The sequence below is a fragment of the Pungitius pungitius genome, chromosome 4, assembly GCF_949316345.1.
Source record: "Pungitius pungitius chromosome 4, fPunPun2.1, whole genome shotgun sequence".
Classification (NCBI taxonomy): domain Eukaryota; kingdom Metazoa; phylum Chordata; class Actinopteri; order Perciformes; family Gasterosteidae; genus Pungitius; species Pungitius pungitius.
The window spans coordinates 1,312,895-1,338,318 of NC_084903.1; the positions used below are offsets into that span (position 1 = coordinate 1,312,895).

Sequence of the window (25,424 nt, forward strand, 5' to 3'; positions counted from 1 at the left end):
TGTTTGCTCTCATTTTTGACCGTCTTTCCTTGCCGTTGGACTGGCTCTGGTCCGGCGTGGTCTCTGATCGTTGAACAGAGCGTTAACCAGCTCCAGTAGAACAGCAGGTCGTACGAGGCTTTGCTTGGACGTTGTTATGTTTTTGCCTTCATTTGTTATTCATTTGATAAATTTAAAAAAAACAAGACCAAGTGTCTACAGGCCTGGCGAGGCTCTAAGTTATGAGCCAAGTCGGCATGCCAAAAAAACAAAAAAAACAACGGCGTTGTACAAAAGCGAGGCATCGGGGCCTCAGCGCTTTCATCACGTAGATAGAGAAGACCGCGGTATTGGACAAAATGAAATTTGAACCTGATGATGGGGCTGAAGTAAAAGTCAGGGCATCATAAAAGATCTGACATTCCTCCGAAGGCTGACATTGGTCAATGCACCAAACACTGTCCACAGTGTCCACCTGCTTTCTTCGGCTCAAACCTCCTCTGTGATCACTCATTTCAAAACGTCAATACTTTTGTTTATTTTGTCCACTGACCGTGCGACAATAAAATCAGCAGCTGCTGCAGCAGCAGCTCGGTGATGCCTGCTGGTCGGAAACACACAGATTCATTCACAGCCAATTACCAATGAACACACAGGTTTATTCACATTTAAAAAGTAAAATATCATGCTTAGGAAAGCGAGCCTCACTGGATGAAATAAACCATGAAGGCAGCAAAGTGCGAGACGCTCCAGACGCGGAGATGCTGGATCCGGAGTATGAATGCACATTAGCTGGTGACGTCTGGAGACATCTTCAGGGGACAACGAGCGGCAATCCTTCAGGTATATTGGAGTTGGGGACCACCTGAGCAACTTTTAATCGAATAGCCATGGCGGTAGCACGGGCAGATTGGCCTTGTGGGCGTATCTGCTGTGCGAGTGGGTGAGTAAAGGTGTGCAAAAGCATGTAGAGGCCCAACTTTTACTCCGTATACCTTTTTTTTTCCACATTCTTTGCATTTTGATTGGACCAGTAACAGACTTGAAAAACAGTCCGAACTCATTGAAAGCAACTGACCTGAACCACAGTTCACTAATAAACTGCACAATGACTTTGACCATTATTTCCACCTCACATTTTTAATGTGCGCGCCCGCGTGCGTTTGTAATTGCTGTTTTTTTTCTTTTTCACAACAGAGAACGCTGCATGTGAACGTGCGTACACTCGTGCAGCAGATGAATATTGCAGTGCAAATTGATCACTCTGTAGAGTTGCAGATTTGATGGAACGCTCAGGGCTCCACAACAGCTCTTGTATAAATCATGAGAATTTGTGTGTGTGTGGGGGGGGGGGGGGGGGGGGGTAAAACTGAAGGAAACAAAAGCCATCCATTTACCTCATTAGTGTGCGTGGAGAATCTTGACATGCTTTGAAGGGAACGTGCTGGTGTAGCTCAATCAGCTTAAGGGCGTTCAAAGCAGGCAGGCAAACATCTTAGAGGATGCTAAACAACCTCGCCTTGGATCGTAAAAAAACAAAAGAACAAGAAGACAGAGACTTCTTCTATATCTCAAGTACGGCTATTATAGTTTCCTCAATTCCAGCCGGCGTTAACGTGGCCGCGCTGATTCCCTGACAACAGGGTTGTGTTAAGAACAAAAAAGGCTCTCACACCCCACCTCTCTGACTGGCGCAATTGTCAAATGGTGGATGTTGCTTACTGAAATCCTCTGGTTTATACATTCCAACAATTACTGATCGGGCGGACCGAATGACGGGCCGGGGTTAGGGGGGGGGGGGGGAGAATCGCTGGTGGGCAAAACTGCGCACTGAGGAGTGAACGATTGTAAAAGTGATGAGGGCGATTTTGATGGGGACAGATGGGACCACCACGAAGCTCTCACCATCCCACATCACAATCCTACATCCCACAATACATCAAAGAGGATTTCCACATATGCGTATAAATGGGTGATTGGGTTTAATGTGCAGTACTGGAAAATGAAGAGAACAGTTTCTGCATGTGGATCAGAGTCAGTAGTTGTCCCACCCCGAGTCCCTCCCAGGCCTTTGGTTTAAAACAAGGGCAGATTCCTAAGCTGGGGTGAAGCCTGCATGGTGCCAGCTGTGACTACAGTGTGTGAATGTTAGTTACTGATGGGCAGGTGCCACTGTGTATGGGTCCTGTCATCAGTGTATGAATGGGTGAGTGATGTCATGTAGTGTTAAAGCGCTTTGAGTGGTCAGAAGACTAGAAAAGCGCTTTACACATCCATTTTACTAAGTCCATTTAGTTTGAATAACAAACATTCTGTCTCCCAAACACCCAATTCCATTATTTCAAAATAAAAGCCTCAATGATTGTCTGTACCTCAACCATAAAGCACAGACTGAAGCGGTTTTGTTAAAATACAAACTGCTCTTTCAAATACTAGTATTTATGTCTTCTACTGCTACTACCACAACAATTACAACTATAACTAGTACTACTACTTATATTACTACGAAAATACATTAAATTCTCAGCTTTTATTATTTCAAATTTATACCAGTTTCTACCATTTCTATATTTTTTGCAATTCTTTAAAATTAATTTCAGCTTTTCCTATTTCTATTCTTTCAGCAATGTTTAGAAGTAATTTAAGCTTTTATTCTGTATTTTTTCAAATTCGTAGAAGCTTCTCCCATTTTAATTTTATTTTGCAATTCTTTCAAGTTCATTTCAGCTTCATTTCAGTATTTTCAGCAATTTTTAAATGTATTTCAGCTTCTTCTATTTCTATTCTTTCAGCAATGTTTAGAATAATTTCTGTACTTTAAGCAACTTTCTGAAATTAATTTCAGCTTTCTGCATTCCAACGCAATTTCAGCAGGAAATGCATTTTCTAGTTTCAATCATTATTTAATTGAATTAAAACGGAACTTGTGGCATTTGAAGAACAAAATATTATGAGTAACTAAAGCTTCATGCAGGCATGGGACATTAAGAAAAATGTATGTCACACCATTGCAATCCCAATATTAAAAAATCAATGACTTTTTCCTGTACATTTGTCGGTCTTTGATCAGATAGGATACTTACTTTTAGAGAACCTCATTTTTTATGAAAAACAAACAACCTTAAGTACAATAATAAAAAAATCATACGGCCCGTCTTCATAGGCTAAAAATAAAATAGCATAAACAGAGTCTCTTCTTTCCCACGTGGTAATTCCTCTATCTTTTAGATCAGGATTATTTTTCACCTCCCTACTATGACCACCACCATTGCGGGGGAAGGCTTTTTAATGTCAATCATGACAACATTGGAGCTGTTGCCCCCGCGACCCGACCCCGGATAAGCGGTAAAAGATGAGATGAGATTAGATGAAAACATTCACGATTGTCACGATAATGGATATTCACCACAATCCACTTTAGTCCATTTTGATCCCAATCAACTTGTAAAAATCATGTATCCTCCACCTTTGGGCCCTCCTTGATCCATGGTATGGGAAACACTGAGAGGATCAACGACACAATGAAATGTACTGGCCGAGAGAATGGATTTTCAAAAACAAATCACATGAGTCAAATATGAAATGAGGTCAAAGAACAATAGATAAAGGGTGACATCAACAAACCATACGTCCATGAAAAACAGCGACAGAGTGACAAGAGCTTAAGACGAGAAAAGGCCATGACAGGACAGAAAAAGTAAAGCTCTGCATTCACTTGGATGAAGAGCAGGCTTTGCATGCGTATCGCACACTCGACCCACCAGCGGTGCAGGCTCCCACAGCAGAAGTCACGCTGACCATCGGGACTTTTAAAAGTGACCGTTGGCGTCATAGAGGCTGGAAAAGCCCTGCTGCGTGTGGCCTCACACAGCGGACATACCGCACATCACCACATGATGGCAGTGCCGCGTGTAACATGACACTGGTTTATTTTTGGGCACAAGAGTTCGCATGTATGTATGTATGGTTCCCCTCGATGTGCCGTTGCCTGGCATACTTGTGTTTTCACACCAAAAGGACGCGTGAAAGCCTGTTGATATTAACAGGAACTATGGGGCAGCTCTGATGAACTCAAAACCGAAGCCGCTCCGATGGGCTGCTGGGGGCAGATCGGTGCTTTGGCCTCGGGATTCTATCGCTATCTGGACGACACAAACTGCTTTATCCAAACGTACACCCCTCCCGCCATCCCGTTGTTTACACTTCCAACCCCCCAGAACTCTAATGGCAGCATATTGAGGATGTGTTTTTAATGTAAAAACACACGAGGCGAACATCTGGGTGGTGATGCTGATGGACGATGGAAAGACACGCACAGAGAAAGATGTTGAGAGCAGACGAGGCAATAGAAGGACAAACCTTCAAGATTCAGTGAAGCATTAAGAAATTGTGCTAACTAAATACGTTTTGTTATTGACAGGCATGCCGGAAGCATCTGAAGGTCATCCGTCATTTGGAAAAAGCGGGAATATAAACTGGGCACGTTTCCTGTGTCAAAGCGCTGAGATCTTTGAAAGTCATGATTGATGCTATTATTACAGCTTGCACAGCGGAGATCTTGAAACTCCCCACTAAAAGGTGTGAAAAATGTTAAAAAGATAAGAATGTGTTGCTGTTTGCTTCAGAGTCTCTTTGTGGCCACGACTGGTGACAAACATTTTATTTATTTGGCTACAGCGTCTTCCTCATTTTAATAACGCAGTGCCAGTCTCCTCCACCTATTCCCCCGCCCGGACAGGAACAGCAAAGCACTCGTGTGTGCTTGGACCCCCCTCCTGCTTTGCAGTGGCTCGGCGTCTCCATCAATGGAAAAAGGTTTCGGCGCACCTCAGCGAGCGCTTCCACCCCTCAAGTTCTGTTCCCTTTGACGCGACTCTCAGAGCGTCATCGATATTAAACGGGTCGTTTTCATCATTCGCCTATTTGCTGGCAGCACTCAAACGTCCCGCCCTCGAAGAAAATAAAAAGACAGCCACTCTCTCCCCAAAGCTCCTTTTCAATAAATCACCCCCCCCCCCCTTTTGCTCCCACCGTGTCCTGCTGAGCTGCGTCTTCCCTTCGTCAAGCAGCGTGAGCGATGGAAGTGACGGAGGAAACACCTGCCCTGAACCGAGAAAAAAAAGCACGAGGATGGAGCGAGGCGCAGTGCCTGATGGGAGTTAAAAAGGCGCAACGAAGCAACAAACTTGCAGGGACCATCACTTATAGTGACAGGCCAGGAGGTGCCGTGCTATTAGCAGGCTGCGGGAGAGGCCCTGAGCGCGACGGGGGGAGGGGGGCGTCCCACCGTCCCACCCACGATGGATGGGCCTCTCTCTCGGGACTAAATTAATACTGGGAGTGGGGTGAATTGCTTTTGGAACAATGTCCTCCTAAGGAGCTAATCAGACAGGAGTTATCTAGGAGTGCCTGTAGGCCGGCGGGGGCGCGGCTCCATGGCCGCCCCGGTGTAAAAGGCAGGCGCACCACACGCCGACTTGCTCCGGAGCAGGACGCAGCGGAGGTGGAGGTGGAGGTCAGTGGACTCTGCTGGCGGATAAGTCTCCAAGGAGACAGTTTCCCAGGATTTACTGTCTGAACTCAGCTTTAATGGCAAAATAAATGTACAAGTCAGAACACAAAGAGTATAAATACTTTGGTATACAAACTATTAGCATTGCAATTATTAATGTCCGTATGTATGCAGGGGGAAAGTGCCTTCAATCAGCGTGAAATCTGGATTAAATCACACAGATTAACCGTCACAGCGTCAAAAGTCATATTGTCTGTAAGAAACATGGGATCTGGAGGTCGGCATGAAAGCCCCGAGTCACTAGTCTCATAGTGAGTGATGTGTAGACAAATCTGTGTGGAGATCAGCAAATGGAGAGCTAACAACAGCGCTTTTCTTCATCTCCATGTAGTCAAGAATTTCATTGGCTTATTAATGTAGTTTTGTTAAGAATCTTGAATAAATGCACAAGGAGATCTTTCACAGTAATGATATTAGTGAGAGAATTATTATGTTTAACTTCGTATCACTAGCTCACAGCAACGTATCATACATTAAAATGAATAATGCTAGGATTTTTATTTTATTTCCTAATCATTTGAATTATGTGTTTTGGTGCAAATTCCTTAAAATAAGGGAAATAGTTAATGATAACTATTTTAGAGCGATGAGAGGACCAGAGTGAAAACTTTATCTTATTAAGTACATCAGATGTTGATATATTGCATAATTTGCATTTGAAAAGAGGTGATGCATCACAATGATACTGTATGGAGACTTAACTATAATGATTGTATTTTATTGTGGGACCTCTGGTGATTCACACCCCTACATTAGTCATTTAAATGTCACAGTGGGTAAAGACTTTAAACATGGTTTCATAAAAGGAAAAAAAAAAGTATATTCTTGAGAGAAAAAAAATACATCCACACTGCTTATTATGCAGCGGTATTACGATTGTGCCAAAGAGATGCTAAACCATGATCAAACTGCAAATCATAACAGACACCTTACTCACTTGATGACTGCGTTAGGCAGCATTCCTAAAACATTTCTTGATGCAAACTCAATGAAAAAAAGAAAGAAACACCACATAACTCACAAGCCCCCAGTGCCAACTCTAATAGTGTTGTCTTGGTGGGGGATCCATCCCTGAAGTCAGTAATAGCCTTCAGTAAAATCTTTTTTAGGGTAGGCAGAGACTTGTGAATGAGGTGTATGTGTAAGAATGGGTATTGTTGTTGTTTTTCCGCTTGTAAAATGATACCGGTGCCTAAACCTAAGCATTTTTTTTTTTTTAAAAGGACAAAACAATAAATTGAAATACCAAGGCAAAATGTTTTCTTCAAATCGAACAATAGATTAACTGTTTAAACAGTACTGTAAATATAAATAAATAAATAAATAAACACTGCGGCTTTGAACTTTTTAACTTCAAACTATGGACAATATATTAACGGTTTACTGTTTAGTGACTTGGTGTTTCCCCTCTATAAGAGCTAAAAGTGTATACATTATTTCATTGGAATTTGGGGCATATTAATCATTTAACTTTAGATTCATGCTCATTGTGCAAGAACTAAAGATATGTAACATTTTGAAAAGCATTAATGTTGGATGGACTCTCCTTGTGTGTCCTGATGTATCAACGTCATGAATCCAGCCGGTGAAACACAGAATATTGTTTATCTACCGTGCGATATAATTTATTATTATTTCTATATTTAGTTAAAAATAAAGACGAAAAGAATCATTCATCAATTATCAAACGATTTGCCGTCATTCACGTGAGGAAATAGAGTCACGTGTCTGCAGCTCAATGCGCCTTAATGACGAACAACACCAAAGGAACGCCGCCAACACCCTCGGTTTAATACTTTGGGGGGGGGGGGGGGGGGACAAGCGGTGGGCGCGTGCTCTCCTGTGTACGTGTGCGTAATAGTCTCCCTGCGTCCGTCGCGGCGATAGTGCAGCGCGCTGTGAAAGAACTGCAGACTAATAACTAATAACAGAGGGAAACACTGATTTCAATAAATAGAAATAGAAGGTAGATGGCTAGCTAGCCGCTGTAGCTACACAAGCGCTAGGCCCAGGAACCGAAATCAAGCACCGAAATCTGCGTTTTGGTACGGTAGGCACCGGTCGTATAGGAACCGGTGCTATATTGGTAACGGTTTTTGGTACCCAACCCTATGTATGGGTATGTCTGCATTACACATGCATAGAATATATTAACTACATTAGGTAGGCAGAAATGCAACACATTAAAATGGCTTATTAACTCACTCACAACTACAAAATGCAGAAAAGATCCAAACAAGACAGAAAACTGAGATGTTTTTCCCACCTGTGTCTGCGATGACGCACCAGGATAAAGAAGATGGAAAGAGAAGTGTTGGTGTTGCAACGACAGTAGAAAAGTACTTACCTACTCAACACAACAAAATATGCAAAAGGCGCACGCACATCACACTGAATGTCTGATGACGGCACACCAGCATCCAAAGGAAAGGGAAAGCTTGGTGGCAGACCATCAGTGGAAAGCAGCTTATTTACCATACGATATACAGTATATGTGTGTGTGTGTGTGTGTGTGTACTAAGGTATGTTTGCATGCATGTTTGTTTGAATGTTCATTTTATTGTATTTTCATTTAATTGTATGTTCATTTTATTGTATTTTTAAAAAAGGAGCCACTTACCGTTTTGTTCATCAAGTCCAGCACAAGACGTCATTGAAGTCCTTGTTAGACGTTGCAGTTTTTCTCTTCTATTCAATGATTTAAGAGCCCTTCTGGTACAGCTGGTCTGCATGTGCTCCACCTCCACAGCTGGAGGTGCTAGATGGTAAATTGAAGACCATCATCAATAGTTGTGGACTCTGTGCAGATCTGTCAAAAGAAGGTATCAAGTTATACGGGCGCATACCGCAAAGTATTTGTCTACCTAAGTGCGAAGTGTTGATAATCACAAGGGTGATTTTGTGGTGTTTCCTCAGTAAACGTATTTACTAGAATCTATAACATACATTTACAGCAGACCTTAACAGAACAGTCACCGTCCTGCGTTATTGACATGTGAATAACTAACATCGCTGCGTCACTTATTGACGTCACAGGTTGAACCTAGCTAGCTAGCTAGCTAACTAGCTAACGCCACACATGCGGCTAAACCATATTAAGGTCAACACATTCAAAAAAACAACATATACATTCTCTTGTCACCATGGACTCATTAAGCAATCATTCCTATTGTTTCACAACTGTGCAACAACATCAACATACCAGAAATACGGGAGAAATAATCACAGGAGTGACTTAGTGGTGTTTCCTCAGTATTTACTGGAATGAGGACAACCCGCGAATTCCCAGACCATGAAGACCAAAGCAATCGATCCCAGTGTAGCTGATCAGGCTACTTGCCAGATAAAGGATTACAGACAAATGATTAATTAATTTCTTCACAAAAATAGATGAATGGACGAATGTACTCTTTACAATGATAGCAGATCAATATTTGCATTTGTCACATTGACATATCTCACACAAACAATATTGAAGCCTCATTGGGACACTCATTTTGTAATCAGTGTTTAGAGTCTGAACCCCGGATTCTGCTTTTCAGAATTCATTGGTAAACATATTTGGGGGGTTTACAGTGCCAAGGGTGCAGATTGGGATTGGGACCTCATATTTACACCCCAGTGAAACAGAAAGTCATGGTTGACCACTCAAGAGTTGCTAATGTTAATCAAACAGGATAATTTAAGATGACGGGAATTATACTATAGTTAAATGACTATAACCGTGCGATTTTGTAGGAGTGCCAATATGTTTCGCACATATGTTTTGGAGAAACATATTTTATTCCCACATTTTTATTCATTATTTCATGGTACTAGTGGCATTATGAAATAAAAGTCTCTTGAAATAAATAAATATGGACTTATGAACTAAAAGTACCATGAAATAATTACATTTATTTAATATTTATGTATTTATTGCCTCATTTATTTATTTCACGATGTATTTCAAATGCATATTTCATGTATTTATGTATTTATTAATTTATTTAATTGTGAATAAAACGGCATTCCATAAGGGCGACACTTCCTCTCGTAACTTGTAATTGTTTCATTTAAAAAGTTTTTATAAATATATATCATCTCAACACCAAACATGCAATACGATTCTGTGAGCAAGACTTTTAGCCTTGGGCTTTGGAGATCAACCTTAATCTTGCAGGAATTAATGGTTGTCTGACTTCCTCCTAATTTAGGATGCTAAATCAAGTAAACCTCAGAAGTGTTTCTATCTGTTTAAAGGGGACGGCAACCAGAAGAAACCTTTGAGGCTTGGATTTATACTCCCAGACAAACCAAGGACGTGGCTGACGGCGCTTTGCCACTTGTCTGCACAGTGGCTTCACAGGAGTGGAGTAATGCTTTATATCCGAGGTATGAACTGACAGGATGAGGTCAGAGCTGAAACAGAGGGGAAAACAACACTGAGACAAACGCACACACACACACACACACACACACACACACACAAACCCACACACAGAGGCGCAATTGAACCGTAATGACGTGTGAGAGAATAAACTCTTTGGTTGCACGCACAATGGAAACCCTGCCTTACTTATGGCCACTTAACACAAAGTGTTGGTGAAAGAGAGCGATGTCCGTGGGGCTGTGGCTTCTCAGCCGGCGTCGGGCGGACCCTGGACCCTGGACCCTGGACCCTGGACCCTGGGAGAGCGCGGAGCCAGTGGCGAGCCCCGGCCTTGGCCCTGCCTTACCCTCAGGAGGACAGAAAATGGACTTAAATACTTGTGGAATCAAGGACAAACCAAACCCTCAAAACCACCTCTGCTGTTTTTATGCTTGCATAAAGGCCACCATAGTGCTTGCTTGGGAAGGTGATAGTGACCAGAGGGAAATGAGTTAGTTGCAATCGGCCAGTAGTCACTAAATCCTTCCCACTGCTCTTTTAAAAAAAGAAACACTGAAGGAAACTATAGCGTATAGATGTATTCGGCAGCTATTGTGAGTTAAGGGAATATTTAATCACTCATTGTTCTGTTTGCTGTGAATAGAAGTCAAACTGAGAGGACATGATGACACGCACACACTGCGTCACTCTCTGTGTGCCTGTAACAACAACAAAAAAGGGCACGTAGACTGGATTTTTGGGGTGGGATTGCATGTTGTGACCATAAAATGTCATCAGCCAGCAGCCTCGGTCGCTATCAGGCAGTCTGCTGCAGAGAGCACTCTCCTGTAGCCCTCAGCGCTGGCCACAGTCCCACTCCCTCCCCGTCGTTCTCTCCCACTCGCCTCCTTCCCTCTCCCTCTCTCTCTCTCTCTCTCGTACCAGGGTGCAGTGACCCTCCCCTCCCCGTCTCTCCCCCCCGAGGCGCTCAGCTTCCATAGTGTCAGTGCGGAGGCCTCGGTGTTGACAAAGCAGCAGGCCTTCAGAAGACACATCAGAAAAGAAAAAAAAAACCCTCTCCCCCCCCCCCCCTCCCGCCTACCCTCCCTCCTCTGCGCTGTAAGTGAGCTCAGTGCATAACAAAAGGACGGAGACTCCTGTTTCAGTCGCGGGCCATTACGAGGCTCAACAGTACGACCACGGACAGAAACGGGCCCCTGGAGACGCGGCGGAGCGCCTCACAGGGGCTACGACCACCGGATCGACTCGCACCGCCCGAGACCAGCCTCGCGCTCCTTTGTGCCGAAGACAGCGCTGTGACGGATGATTGTGAATACGAAGCATAAGTCGAGGCTGCGGGTTGATGCCACAGTGACACATGCACCCTAATGAGGACCGTGCTGCCAGGCGCCCCCCCCCTGCCCCCCCATCCCCCTAAAGGCCCGTTGAGCGGGAGGAATGGTATGTGATGCATACCAGATGTGATTGGAGACATCACACTGCTCTCGTTGTTACTGCTAACCAAATAGTAGCGGCAACAAAAAGCAAGAGACCATTTTTCTGTTTTTTGCCTCTGTTCACACATTCAAAGCATGATGCTGGATGTGTGTAAGACTGGTTTGAGCCAGAAGCACAATAACACTTTTTTTTGACAGTTTCAGAGAGTATTGCACTTAGCAGAAGTGGCGGGTTAGGAGAGTTTGGTGGGAGATACGACAATGGACAGGGTATCGCTCCTTCCTCCCCGAGCAAACAGAGACACTGCTTTGAGGTCCCATTTTGAAAATAAAACGGGTCCAACTTCTATAAATACTGGGAAGGGATCAAAACCCTCAGCCCATGGAGTAAGGTGTTCAGAGGTACACTCAGACAGAAATAAAATACAAGTACGAAATGTTCCTCAGTGTAACGCTTTGCCTGGAAACGGACATTTGGTGGCGGTGGCCTCCAAAAATGACACAGAGGCCTCTACGCCCTGAAGGCCTTTCTTCACAGTAACAAAGCGGTTGTAATCGGGCAGATGAAAGCATTTTTTAATAAGAATTGAGCAAATTATGATTTGTTGGAGTTGATCTCTCGAGGTATCAGGTCAAATCTTCCCGATGGGCCATTCAAAAACCCTAAATGGCAGCTACTTTTGAAGATGGCCACCAATTGGGTCTCCAAAAATGCGTTTTCTTCATAAAACTGTGTTATACATGCTTGTATCCTAATTTGCACGATTATTCTACAATATTCGCCACTATTACTTAGAGCTTTTAAATATTCTGTGATAAGCAGTTCGGACCACATGATGGCAGCAAAATAAATTCCAAATCAATCTGTTCCAGATGTTGATTTTCTGTAGGACCAGATATGTGGTTGTCAAGATGTATCTTCTCTATTGTGGTCGCTCCGTAGCGTTTGAGGAGAGAAATGATGTAGATCTGTTTCACTTCAGTCCGTAGTAGAGAAAGTCTCTCAGCCAAACTTTGATTGTTTACAGATCTTAGGCCACTGGTTCCCAACCTCTGGTTTGAGAATCTGCCCATGAGGTTAAAGGTGTTTCTCTCACATTATTTCAGATATATCTTTCCCTCAAATTACAAGTCAAACGTTGAAGGTTTTACTTCAGTAAAATGTATAAATATCAGCAGTTAAGAGGAGACCAGGCCAAAACATTGTTTTTTATGCTCAACTCTGCTCAATCATATACAAAAGATGTATTTTTCTCCTACATTTAACAAAGGTTGTCATTAGATAAGGAACCATTTGCATATTTCAACATAAGATTCCAGAAAACAAAAAAGAATTGCCTTTTGTCAGGGCTGTGGTAGGCGGAGGCAGGACTCAGACGCAGAGTTCTAACAAAAAGAAGTCAAAAAAACAAAAATCCAGAATACAAAAATCAAAAACCACCAAGGGAAAAAACCGAGGCCACGATGACTCTCTGACGACATGCAAACAAGCAATGAGGCGACAAGGGACAGGAGACTGACAGGGCTAAAGTACACAGGGGGGGTGCAGGTGATTGGACACAGGTGGAAACAATCATGGACACTACAGACCATCACAGGGGAAGACAGGACAAGGCAGGAAGTGAAGTTACCCCAGGGACACGAGAGACATGACACTACAAAATAAAACAGGACATGGACCCAAACCGTGACACCTTCATGAAGGTAATCAGCACGGTACGTTGTCTGTTAGTCATTTTAAACCATTCACCTCCAGTTTTTCCTTTGGATACAACTATCTTGTGCAGGACTCTACTACATGTCATAATACTGGATTGTACTAGTTTATGAATTTACCAGTGCAGTTGGGGAGCTCATTGTAACTATTTCACCCGCCGCTAGACAATCTGATATTGCATCATATTACGTTTGAATTGCAAAATAACTACGGATGTCCCTTACACTCAAGTAGCGTGGTCGACGTATGAGTCGGGATCAAATGGAAGCTCCAAACAATACCCACATACAGAGCTGTGCTACATGGCAGCATGCAAAGCTCTACAGCAGACAGTTGACTGTGTCAGGGTTCAATGTGTGCTAACCCTGAATAATCAGATTGATAACTTGACGGCACCGGAGGTCACCGCCGTCGAACCCGCAGGTGAAGTGCGAGAATTGACTCATAACTGCAAATCTCAGAAGTACACAGAGCGAGAGAGAGCGCGCGCTCGCTTTTTCCCGGGAAAACTTAATTGGCGGCACGAAGCACTCGAGGGAATTCTGCGCCGTGTGCTTGTTAGGTGTTTATGTGCAACGCAGCCTATTAATAAACTGACACCCTCTTACCTCTCTCTCTCTCTCTCTCTCTCTCTCTCTCTCCCTCTCAGAGATGATGAACAATAAGTGTCGCCCGCTGCCGCTCAGACATCAGGCGGCATGTCAGATGGCGGGGAGAGCGGAGCGATTGACAGCAGCCGGGCCTCCAAGAGGCACCGCGACATTACTGACAGAGAGTTCTCGATGTTCTTTTCGAACCCCCCCCCCCCGTGCCGCAGGGGGGAGAGCAGGGAGTGTGGTGGATGTGAGGGGGGAACTCGCTCAGGGAGGGCGCGGTGTTACAGGTGACCTGTGTGATCACCAGAGGGCCGAAGGGGGAGATGCTACAGGTGGATGCTGATGACCCCCGAAGGTATTACTTAAATCATTATGTTTCCAGATTCTGTTTACATATCAGAGTCAGAGGTTTTTTGATGTGTAGATTTTGGATCTCTCTCTGTGTCCCTCCATGAATTAAGAAGATCTTCAGGAATAAGAGGATGTTTAGATCTGGCTATGACTGAAAAAGCTCTTGGGTTGAATCCTTCAAAGCAAAGAGAGGAATGACACTGAAAGGTTTGCTGGATGAGTGTTGCACATCCAGCAAACCTTTGGAGGTTCAATATGAGGCATAAGGAAATTAGCTAAATGACCCACATGGTGGGATTAAAATGTGACTGATATATTTCACATGAAACTTCAGCAGACCTCTTGCTTTGTTTTATGTTATGTGTAAATATACAAATAAGGCATTTATATAATCCTAAATGTTTAGTGTGGTGATTCTTGGAGATGTTGGACGTCAAATTAGCCCAGAATCTCATAATTGATCATTTATTTTATGAGAGATAAGAGGAAAACTGCACGCTATGGAAATAATTAAAATATTAAATATGTTACAACAAATGTTTTAATGAACATCATTTCCCAGGTGGAAGCTAAACCTTTAACCAATGAATCCATTCTGTGTGATGGTTTATGTAGGTGCTAACCAGCAGATGGTACTATGTCCCATCTCCTCCTGATCCAGCGACTCACACAAAAAGCAGAAAGGCTGGGATTCGTCACAGTGAAACGAAACAAAAGTTGTTTTCCGAAACACTTTGATTCACTTCAACAAGTTGCTGCTTTTAGGTTTAGGTGAGTGTAATGAACTGCTATTGTTACAGTTATAATACGGCACCGTGAAATGCGAAGGAGAGTTTAGCCACACACAAGAGCAAATATGTTAGAAATGCTTTCCAAAATGGCCTCGAGCGCAGTGAGGCAACGCGGCTATGAGCACCTGCTCTTGGACCTACAAGGCAGAGTTAATATTCTTATGGGTCATGCATTCATTCATACACTCCGGTAACACGTGATGTCTGAGGAGGAATAATTATCACTTGTTCCTGGCAGTTTCATCCGTTTCGTTGTAGCTTAAACGTCTTGACTTAAAATTAAGTCAAACCTATATTGATTTCAGTGTCTGCGTGTTGGTGCGTGTGGGATAGAAGTGTGGGGGGGTACATTTAATAATCTCAATGCTGAGGTCAAAAGGTCAGATTTTGTACCCTGAAAAAAACAAAAGTAACGTTTACATTTGGAGGGGCCCTTTACCTGCTGGGGGGGCGGTGGGGGGATATGTGGATCTGCAATGTAACCCAGAGAGCCCTGTGCAAATCCTTCAAGATGACCTACTTCTTCCCCTTTCGACATAGACACTCCGCTAAAATCCATAAATTAAGGAAATTAACCAATGGGGGCCCCGGGGCCACTTTGTAAGCTATTTAAATCTTTAAATTTACAACATCCCTGCATACTTCATGTAATTGAACTAACTCCGGGCTTGTTTCCTTTAATGAGAGGCAAAAAAATACAAAATCCCCCTCCGGTTTGTACCTCTGGAAACAACAAATCTGTGCCAGAGGGAGGGGGGGTGGGGGGGGGGGGGGGGGGGGGGGTGTCGCTCTAAGGGCTGTCTAATTACGAAGACTTGGCCCGCTGCGAGGTAAGAAGAGGAGAGACAGCCCAGCCCACGACCTGCTGTCATATCAGCAGCAGGACTACGTTATTGATCAGATACCTGTCATGTTGAGCTGTGGCCCCCACAGAGACACATCAACAACAAATCGCTTCCCATCTGACAAACAATTCACCAAAGAAAAAAAAAGGGTTTGAGATTGTCTTTTTTCCTGTGGACCAATAACAAGTTCCTACACTGGTTGGCGCCAAATATCAAGAAAAAGGAGTGCTGCACTCCGCGTGGATGCCGGTACAGAGTAATTACCGGGCCTCGATGTTGCATCAATTATTCACCGTTATTTACCCGCTAATAAACAAACATGCAAATAAATAAATAATGGTCTCCTTGGCGTATGCACCTGCTTGACTACCCCTCCCCCCCCCCCGCCCCACCCCTCCCACCGGTGACAAAATTTGCTCGGTGCACGCGCAGGACTTTTAGTGTTTTTGGAAAATAGCAATAATCATATAAAGTCGCATTTCCCGCCTCCATACACACAGGCACACACCAACAAATAAAAATAAAAGTCTGCAGGCTGCCTGCTTTCATTGCAGAGTGAAGAGAGAGGGGGGGGGGGCAGATATCTCCATCTAAGCCCCCGCGCTATAATTGAAATGGCGCATTTGGCTGCAGGCGGGCTGTGAGGGCGCTCTCTCCGCAGCGGCGCGCATGCATGTCCGCAGACGTCATTTGATTTTTAATGGCCTGCAGGAAATTTGGCGTTACCACTCCAGACATTGAGGGAAGAGAGGGAGACAGAGGGAGAAAGAACCAGAGGGGGGGGGGGGGGGGGGGGGAGAAAAGAGAAGGGGGGAAATAAAATAAGATATGGGTTTGAGGATATCTCTTCATTTTCACCACATATATGTATAGATTGATATCTACATACATGTAGAGGGTTTTTTTTTTTGTAATGGGACCTTATCAACAAGTTACACCGTGCTTTTATTGCGCGGCCTGGCGGTAAACTTTCCATTCGGGATGCAGACGGGGACGTTGGCCCGGTAGCTGGACCCGCCGGGGCATCTGTTACTGTTACATCACACGCAACGACAATGATGCAAAACCGCTTTCAGCCGCTCGGAACCCATTGAGCGACAGTTTGCCTGTTTCCGATCCACCCCCCCCCCCCTCCTGAAAAAGAAAATCACAACTTCACACCACTAAGGGGAACGGGTACACTTCAGCAAGGGAGGAGGAAGAAGACGGGACCAAATAGATAAGTTATTATAGCTATGGAGTCATAATTTTGGGGCAAAGGGGGTAGTGGTGGTAAGGGTTGGGGGTGTGTGGATAAATCACGTTTTTTCTCTTTTCTTTTTTTTTCTTGAGAAAATTGCCTGGGCGAGAGAGAAGGAGGGAGTGAGTGAGAGAGAGAGAGAGAGAGAGAGAGAGAGAAAGAGAGAGTGGAGTTGAGCTAATTGTAGCCTAATCCCATGGCCCAGAGGCGCTCGGGCACCCCGGAGCAGGATTTTTCTCTTTTCGAGCTTCGCTCTGTTATTTAGAGACGGATTATTGGCTTTATTCTTCTCATAACAAACCACAGGGGCAGTTGCGTTTAGGCAAAAAAAAAAGAAAAAAGAAGAAGAAGAGAATACGCTGAAATACGAAGCAGGATTCCAAACAAGAGCGCACATCTTCTTCTTTTCTCCCCCCCCCTCCTCCTCTCTCCCCTATCTCACGCGTATCCAAATAAGAGCGGCGCAGAGGAAGGAGACCAGCTCATCCATGTACAAGGTAAGGACGCTTCAGCGCGCGCTTCGGTGCGAAAGGACAGGTCGGAGACCAGTCCCCCCCCCCTTCGTCTCCTTCTTCTTCTTCTTTTTCTTTTTTTTTTAAAGCCACAGAGACTCTCGGTGAGCCGGTCCGTCCCGACCACAGCCCGTAGTGTCTTTTTAAAGGGCAGTTTGGTGTGTTGTTTTGAGGGGGGAGGGAGGCGTGGGGGGGGGGGGGGGGGGTGAGAGAGGGTGGGGGTGGTGGGGGTGCAGATACACAACAAGAGACTCGTCTCTTCCCGGGCGGGCCAGTATCTATAGGTCGGTGCCGGAGCCGGATGTCGCCGCTGTAGTTGTGCCAACGAAACTCGGGCGCGATTTCTCTGGAGAACCGAATATTTGAACCGTCCCGTTTGCGCACGCGGACAGCAGGTGCAGGGTTCGATCCCACCGGCACGGATCTCCTTCTGGACCCCCTACGATGTTTGAAACGGTAGGCTGAGAACATTTTGAAATGATCACAGAATCCAAACGGTTGTTTGTGTGTGTGTGTGTGTGTGTGTGTGTGTGTTACGCACAGCGCAGTTTGCGGGTAGTAGCACGTTGACCTGGCGCCAAAGGGCAGCGTGCACACATCCCCCTTCGAGACACTTAAACGCGAGTGGGTATTTATTCTGTGAGGATGAAGCGGGTGAAGGATTACACGTGTTGGGGTGATACGCGTTTCGTTTCTTCAGCGCCAGGGAATAAGACGCCATGTTGATGTCTAAAGGGCAGCGAGCAGGCTTTTCGCGTGGAGTGGGCTATGTGGTGTCAGATGGTTGTGTGTATCGCGACGTCTCCGTCCCGTGGTTACTCGGACACGTATCGCGGATTATTTAGTGAGGACGAAGGGTGACCAAAGTGGCTGCGACGCTCGGATGGGGTCGCGAGCGCAAAGTTGACTTTCAGCGGCTGGTGATTTATTTTGTGTGGAGGAATTTATCATTAGTGTTTGTGGTGGTGTGTGGAGAGGTGGGGGTTAGTAGAGACGGAATGATATTATCGAAATTGCCATCGATTTTTAAAAAATGTTTGTATTGATGGCTCTACGCTCGCGTAGCCGGTACCTCGTAATTGCATTGGTTGGTTGGTTGGTGGAGGAACAGAGGGAGAGACATAGGGGGGAAGAGAGAGAGACCACAACTTCTCAAGTATTTTCCAAGTCATTTTTTTCTCTACTATCCTTTTCGTGGGGTTTCGAAATGTAACAGTAGTGAACGAATATGACACTGCTGTAATCCTGACTACACCATGACAGAGAGAAAAGCTCCCAACCAAGGGCCGGCGGCCCTCACTGCACCTGCGTGATGGTGGAAACAACTGGCGGCTCCATTGATTTAGCCCGCGAAAACACGTCGTCCGAGTGGGCTTCGAACCATCGGGCTGTATGAAAGTTAACTCGATTTACTCTATGACTGAACGACAGACTTTACAAGTTAAAGTCACGTGGTTTACAATAAACGTATGCGCGAGGCGGGGGGGACGACACGAGGCGTCTAATCCAACACTGCAGCGACCGGTCCAACTCAGAGCTGCTGACCGAATCGTACCGAACACGTGATCTTATCATCATGAGCACGGGGACAGCCACTGCACCTGATACTTCATGGTTCGGCCTGCTCATTAGTGTGTGTGTGGTGGGGGGTGTGTGTGAAGTTGGGTTGTGAAGTTACCACTACACACAACCAGCCATCACCTTAATCCTTTGGTGTTTGGTTGTGTGCCCGTGGAGAGAACCCCCCCCCCCCCCCCACCCCACCCTCGTAACCACCCCCCTTGTGTCTTTCCTCACTCTCGGATTGGTGGTCGGTGGGTCTGGGCGCATCGCGTCTAACACATAAGGCGACCTTTAATTAGAATATTGCTGCAGCAGTTTGTTTTATTCCCCTGGAGGCTGACACCTAGCATTCCTCCCCTCCTCTTCCTCCCTCCCTCCCTCTCTATCTGTCAATCTCTCTGGCTCTGTCTCTCTCTCTCTCCCTCCCTCCCCCGGTTCTCTAATAAGCATCCTCCCATCCTCGCCTCCGGTGCCGCATGAAATAGACGCAAACATACTTAATTAGAGCGCTGGCAATAATTTCCCGGCTAAATATGCGACCAGACAGACGTGGAAGCGATCTGATGCCGCTGCGAGAGGATCCCATCTAGTTCCCCGGCGTGAAGGGGATCACTGTGCCGCTGCCGCTGCTGCTTGTCGATTTGGCTCTGCTGCCTCCCCCCCGCCCCCCCTCCAACTCCCTCCTCTTCCCCCCGCAACTCAACCACCAACCTACCAACCCACCAGCCCCCTCCACGTCTCCCATGGCTTTCTCTACACTTGCTTTCAGGAGGGAAGAAGCATGTCACGGCTGTCTCTGACCCGGTCCCCGGTCTCTCCTCTGGCCTCCCAGGGGATCCCCCTGCCGGCTCAGCTGACCAAGTCCAACGCCCCGGTGCACATCGACGTCGGGGGACACATGTACACCAGCAGCCTGGCGACCCTCACCAAGTACCCGGACTCCAGGTAAGACGGGTTCCCCTTTGGCTGTCAGTGGTGATGGAGTCTGTGGATTGGGATTTGTTTTGTCTTCTTTTCATCGGACGTGTGAAGCAGTGAGGGGGAAAAAAAAGAAAAAAACATTATCTCTCATAATATTCTCATCCATTTCCATCATTTGTTTCTATCTGTATGTCACAGCTTTATTTTGCTTTGTTAGTAAGTGACTTGATTATGATTTGGTTTTAATTTCGTCCTCGTTAGGATGGATGCTGTTAACAAGTCGTGTGTCTGACAGGCTTTGAGACAACTTCTATAGCATTCAGTGTCAGAAGCTACAGTTTGTTATCTCTTCAAACCACATGGGGACACTGTCATTATTTCGAAACTCTCCGCACAATGAACACGTCTGTTTTATTATTGTCATTGTTTGATAAATACCTCTGAGGCTTTAATCTACTTTCACACAGCAGTTGTATTTTGTCATGTGCAGATGCTTTCCTTCGGTTTCTTGGGACAACGTAGTCAATGTATTTTTCTCCTCCAATAACCCAGAGCATGGTTTATACTGCAGTGAGACGTCGACAGCTAAAAGCGCAGTGTTTGTGTGGACGGTAACACAAAAGGACTCCTGCTCTCTCTCTCGCACGGCAAACGGGGCTTTTATTTCTTTTTCTGATGCCATTGTAGGATTTATTCGCGATGATTCAGATTGCGTGAGAGTGGTCGGTAATCCACCCTCCCACTTTGTTCACGCTTTTAGCTCCATCGCGCAAACAAGTAGCTGATAAAGTATCTCTGTTCTCTCCTCGCATTTCTTTGTACTTTTTCCCACTGTCCTCGTTGGCGCGTTGCGCACTCCGTCAGCCTCCGTTCAGCCTGCGAGCCTGCGTCAGCTGACGGAGCCCCATGTGGGCCAAGGTAAACACTCGCCGGCTTGTTGGGAGAGAGCTGCCGAAATTGGCCACGGGAAACAAATCCCCCCGTAATCCCCCCCCCCCCCACCCCCCCCCCCCCCCGGAGAGATAGAGTCTTGATCATCCCAGAGAAGTCTCCCTTCGTACCTGACTGACGACATGGAGAATGAAGATCATACCAGATGGGGGCCTTTGATTGTTTGCGCTCCAAAGGCAGGACGGTTATTCGGATCCATAAGGTTCTAAAGCTGTTGGAGCAAGAGCTGTGATCTCGAGTGTTTCATTTGGTTTAAAGCCTTTTTGAGACAAAGTGCCATTCAGAACGTTATTTTGTTAATCAGTATTAATAGCAGGTATAATTATGACACCACGGCAAAAATAGAATCTCCATATTTTTTTTGATCCATGTAGGTAACATGCAGAGCAATGTATTTAAAAATTAATCCTATAATCAATTCCTCCATTATCAATATATTGTAATAATATAAATGCTGGCACTGTAGAATTTCCAGCCACATCTCTGGCTGCACGACAACTTTGTTCATCAGTAAATAACTTGCAAAGAAGGCAGGAAGTGCAGATTTAGGCGGGTCTTTACGTGAAGAGGGGGGGGGGGGGCAAGCAAACAAACAAGGCTGCGAATGCAAATGGCCGCGACCAATTTCATTCTGTCATTCGAATGAGAATAAACTCACACACATATTGCCTGTGTGCATTGGTCAAGCTATTCAGGGGTCTTTTATACCATATATTATGGATGCATATATTTCTCAAGTTGTAGTTGTGCCCTATTTTTTTTTCCATTTCCCCTTTCTACTTTTCATTGTGCTCTGGTACACGTTACTAAGGGTTATTAGAGGGGGGGCGGGACACACAGGGCACCTGCGAATGGAGCACAGAGTCATGTCAGAGCCCCAAACAATGTTTTTACAGTGGGAGTAAAGACCAGAAACCAGTGTGAGTGCTGGTTGGAGTGCCACCCCCCCCCCTCACTCTCCCCCTCCGCCCCCTCCCCTCTCTCTCTCTCTCTCTCTCTCTCTCTCAGCCTCCTCAGTGTACAGTTGGCCTCAGGGCTCCACTTTCCACTGGAGCCAGTGAAAGGGTTGGGGGGGTGGGGAATTAGGATAATGGCTGACAGCAGAAAGCAAAAACAATTACACTGGTGTTGAGATAAAGGTCAGGGTTTCGGCCACGTCCCATCTCCGGAGGGGCTAAAAAAATAAAACATTGGGAAACGTGGCGTCCGACAGAGCCGGGGTTCAAGAGTTTAAAGTTGATGATCACTTTTAATAGATTGTCCCCTGAATAATGCAGCGTGCCAAGAGAAAGTTAGTCTAGTAAGTAATGTGTGGCTATTCATCTCCCTCTGCGCGGGCCGTATTCAGGGACAAGGGGTCATGAAACATTGATGCACGCCCTGTGCAGCTCTCACAGAGGACTCACTTCAACACAAGCTGAGGAGATTAAGGGGGAATGTTCCGGAGACGAGGAATCTATTTTGAAAAAGACTTCTGGACTATTTTTCCTCGTTTGAGGACGACACATCCAAACGGGCTTTTAGGTCCTTTGGTTTTATTGGTAAATAAAACTGGTAGTTTTCAGTTGGCACTTGCTATATTTGCTTTCATTTCTATTCCATTTTGTTGTAAGGCCTGGAGTGTTTTTTTTTCTCTTTTCGGGTGCTTTTTTGAGAGCACCCGAACAGACGAACACGTCGCGCCGTGATCTGAAGTAAAACAATTAGTTGTTTGATAAGACTTTTAGTTCTAATCACTGCACATGAAATAATAATGAGACTTCATTGTTGCTGTAGCGCAGGAAGAGTAAAAGTTATGAAGCTCCAAAAACAGCAGAAAGAAACGTTTTCCCGAGCTGCGGCGAGCTGAAGAGTCAGAGCCAGTCGATGCGCATCGTGGACCCTCGCAGGCAAATATTGGGCCTACGCGATGCCGCCGATTCCCCGGAGGACCACTTGCTGCTGTTTTGCAGAGATTTGGGAAGCTATTCAGAGGTTCATAGAACCGGATATCAGTCATATTATCCCAAAAAATTAGGAAAAAAAGAGAGGACTTTGGCCACGCCCCGGATCCCTCCGAACGGTCGACCCGTGATGATGACCCGAGGTCCTTCAGCTGCGTTGGTTGCCTTCGCTGCGCAGGAAGCTGCCGGGGCGTCTCGCAACCCATCGGCCGTTGATGAGTGTGAATCCAGATCGCATCAGCTCCTGCGTAGGGAGCGAAACCTGCTCTGTGCGCCCCCCCCCCTCCTGCAAACACGTCTCCGGCAGCCCCGAGCGAAGGATGCTGCCAGATATTGCCCACCTATGCTGCCCTCGCTGCCTCACTTGGCACCGCTAGGGTGGGAGATCTGAGCGGCTGCTGTCCTTGATAACCTCCCACACCCACCATCCTCCCGCCCTCTGCGTGACTCCCTTCGCTGTGTGTTTCTAGGGAGGTCGGTCAATCTGCTCCTCTCCTCCTCTCCTCCTCTCCTCGTCTCCTCGTCTCCTCCTCTCTCGTGCTTTGTCTCTTTCTGCCCCTCTTTCTTCTCCTTTCTTGCCCTCCGTGTTTTTGTCTTTGTCCGGCTGGTCCGTTTGTGAGTCTCCTCTTTTAATTTACTCAAGCCCCTTTCTCTCTCCTACCTGTTAACCCCCCCCCCCCCTCCGACCCCTGTCCCACCACTCCAATTCAGGGATTTAACTGAAAGAGGGAAAAAACTGAGACCAACAGAGAAAGAGTAAGAGAGAGAGAAAGACAGGGGGGGGGGGGGCGTGGGAGGGGGGGTTGAAGAGAGGGAATGAAAAAGAAAAACAGGCAGCATTTTAATTGCTTTTTAAAAAAGTGGAGATGAAAAACAGAGTAGCCTGCAGGGGTATGGTGAAATTCTAGCTGGAAGAATTGCAAGACCATATGAGAAAGGAACACCGCGGGCCAAACAGGGAGATGAGTATTGGTTTTTTATAAAGCATTTTGCATCGATTTCCAGAGAGAAAAGCGAGTAAGGGAGAAGGATGGAGACGGAAGGAGGGAAAGAAAGGGAGAAAAGGATGAAGGGGGGGGGGGGGTGAGAGAGAACCATCTTTGCTCAGCTTCCTCACACAAGTCAAAGAGAAAGAGACTGGCCGGCGCAGTGACAAAGTGGGGGCATGTTCTTGTAAATCCGGAGAGAAGACCCCCCCCCAACCCCCCCCGTCCTCCCGAGTCTGGGCGTACGTTTGAATTTCTTTGTTTGGATTTCATTGTCACACAACTTTGGGACACCGAAGCTGTCACCGGGTCGAAGGAAGAAGGCTCGGTGATCACAGCACCAACAAAGGCCTCACAGCGCCCTCAATGATTGAGTCGGGGGGGGGGGGGGGGGCATGGGGGGGGGGGGGGGGGTTTAGCATATGCGAATGAGCCGGAGAGAGAGACAGAGAGACCTGCAGGTAAGCGGGAAGGAAACCACACAAAGACGAAGGGGGAAATGAATATCTGTCTCCAGGGCGCGATAAAAGTTTAAAGATAACAGCCGCTCCCATTCTCTGCCTTGATGAGCCGCCCCCCCCCCCCCCATGGCCGACTTCCACCAAGCCCTGAGTGGAAGGGGTTAAGCGTGGGACGCCACAGGTCGCAACATGTGTTTGTTTTTAAAAGTTTTTAGCAATTATTCCTCCTTAATTTTATTAATTATTCCTCCTCACAGAAGCATGCGGACCTCTACCATTTTTTACCTCCGTTTCCCCTCCTCCTCCCCCCTCCCTCCCCCCCTCCCTCTGTGACAGATGGAATAATAGAGCTGTAATGCCACATTCATGCTATTAATTTCTGTAAGTACAAGCGGTGAGCGTGTGTGTTGTTGTAATCTCTCCGCAGAAGGGACACTTCAAACAAGTCTGGGATGGAGGAAACGGTGCCTGAAGCCTCTTGTTTCAACCTGGGATGCTAATGCATTTCAAGCTTAGTGCTAATAAAATTGAAAAATAAATGGAGGGTAATTGTTTCATGCATTTGAAGCGAGCCGGCTCTCACTCTGTTTCCGTGTGCGTGTGTTTTTTCAATTTTCAGAATCAGTCGCCTGTTCAACGGCACCGAGCCCATCGTGCTGGACAGCTTGAAGCAGCACTACTTCATAGACCGGGACGGAGAGATATTCCGCTACATCCTCAGCTTCCTCAGGACCAGCAAGCTGCTGCTCCCAGACGACTTCAAGGTACACGCCCGTCTGGACTTCACTTCCAACAGCCTCTCCAGATTTGCCGAAATAACACCCCATAGACCTGATATCCCAACACAGCCGAGCACAGACTCACCTCCCTACCGTTCAACACAATGACACAGAACTGAACTGAAGCCGTACATGGAGTCTCTTATTGCACAACGTTAAATGATCTCAAGCCCATGGCAACGAACCAAATTCGGTGAGGCCTGCAGTCGAATAATGCGCTCCGGGGTGAACTGAAGAATTCCCCAACCCGACTCGCCAGATGCTGCACGCAATGATCTGAGAGGGCCATCGTTTGGTAAAAAATGTCCTTTTTCACCACAAAACTGGAGACTGGGGTGGAGGTGAATGGCTCCCATCCTTCCAGCCCCCGGTCCTGGCTTAATGCAGCCGGTCGCCTGCATGAGCGCAG

At 46.1% G+C, this 25,424-nt stretch overlaps 1 protein-coding gene across 2 annotated transcripts in view; it reads left to right on the top strand.

Moving 5' to 3' along the window:
* Positions 1-16,823: 16,823 nt before the first annotated feature.
* The window catches only part of LOC119196290 (BTB/POZ domain-containing protein kctd15), a 21,528-nt gene continuing 12,927 nt past the window's right edge, over positions 16,824-25,424 (top strand). Inside the window, exons 1-3 of one of the 2 annotated variants that reach the window (XM_037451864.2) lie at positions 16,824-17,396; positions 19,744-19,919; positions 24,856-25,000. In XM_037451864.2, coding sequence (XP_037307761.1) covers positions 17,388-17,396; positions 19,744-19,919; positions 24,856-25,000 — 330 coding nt within the window. In that variant the 5' untranslated portion in view covers positions 16,824-17,387. Of the gene's footprint in view, positions 17,397-17,626; positions 17,868-19,743; positions 19,920-24,855; positions 25,001-25,424 lie in introns of those variants that run through there. The other variant, XM_037451856.2, reaches the window with a different exon arrangement.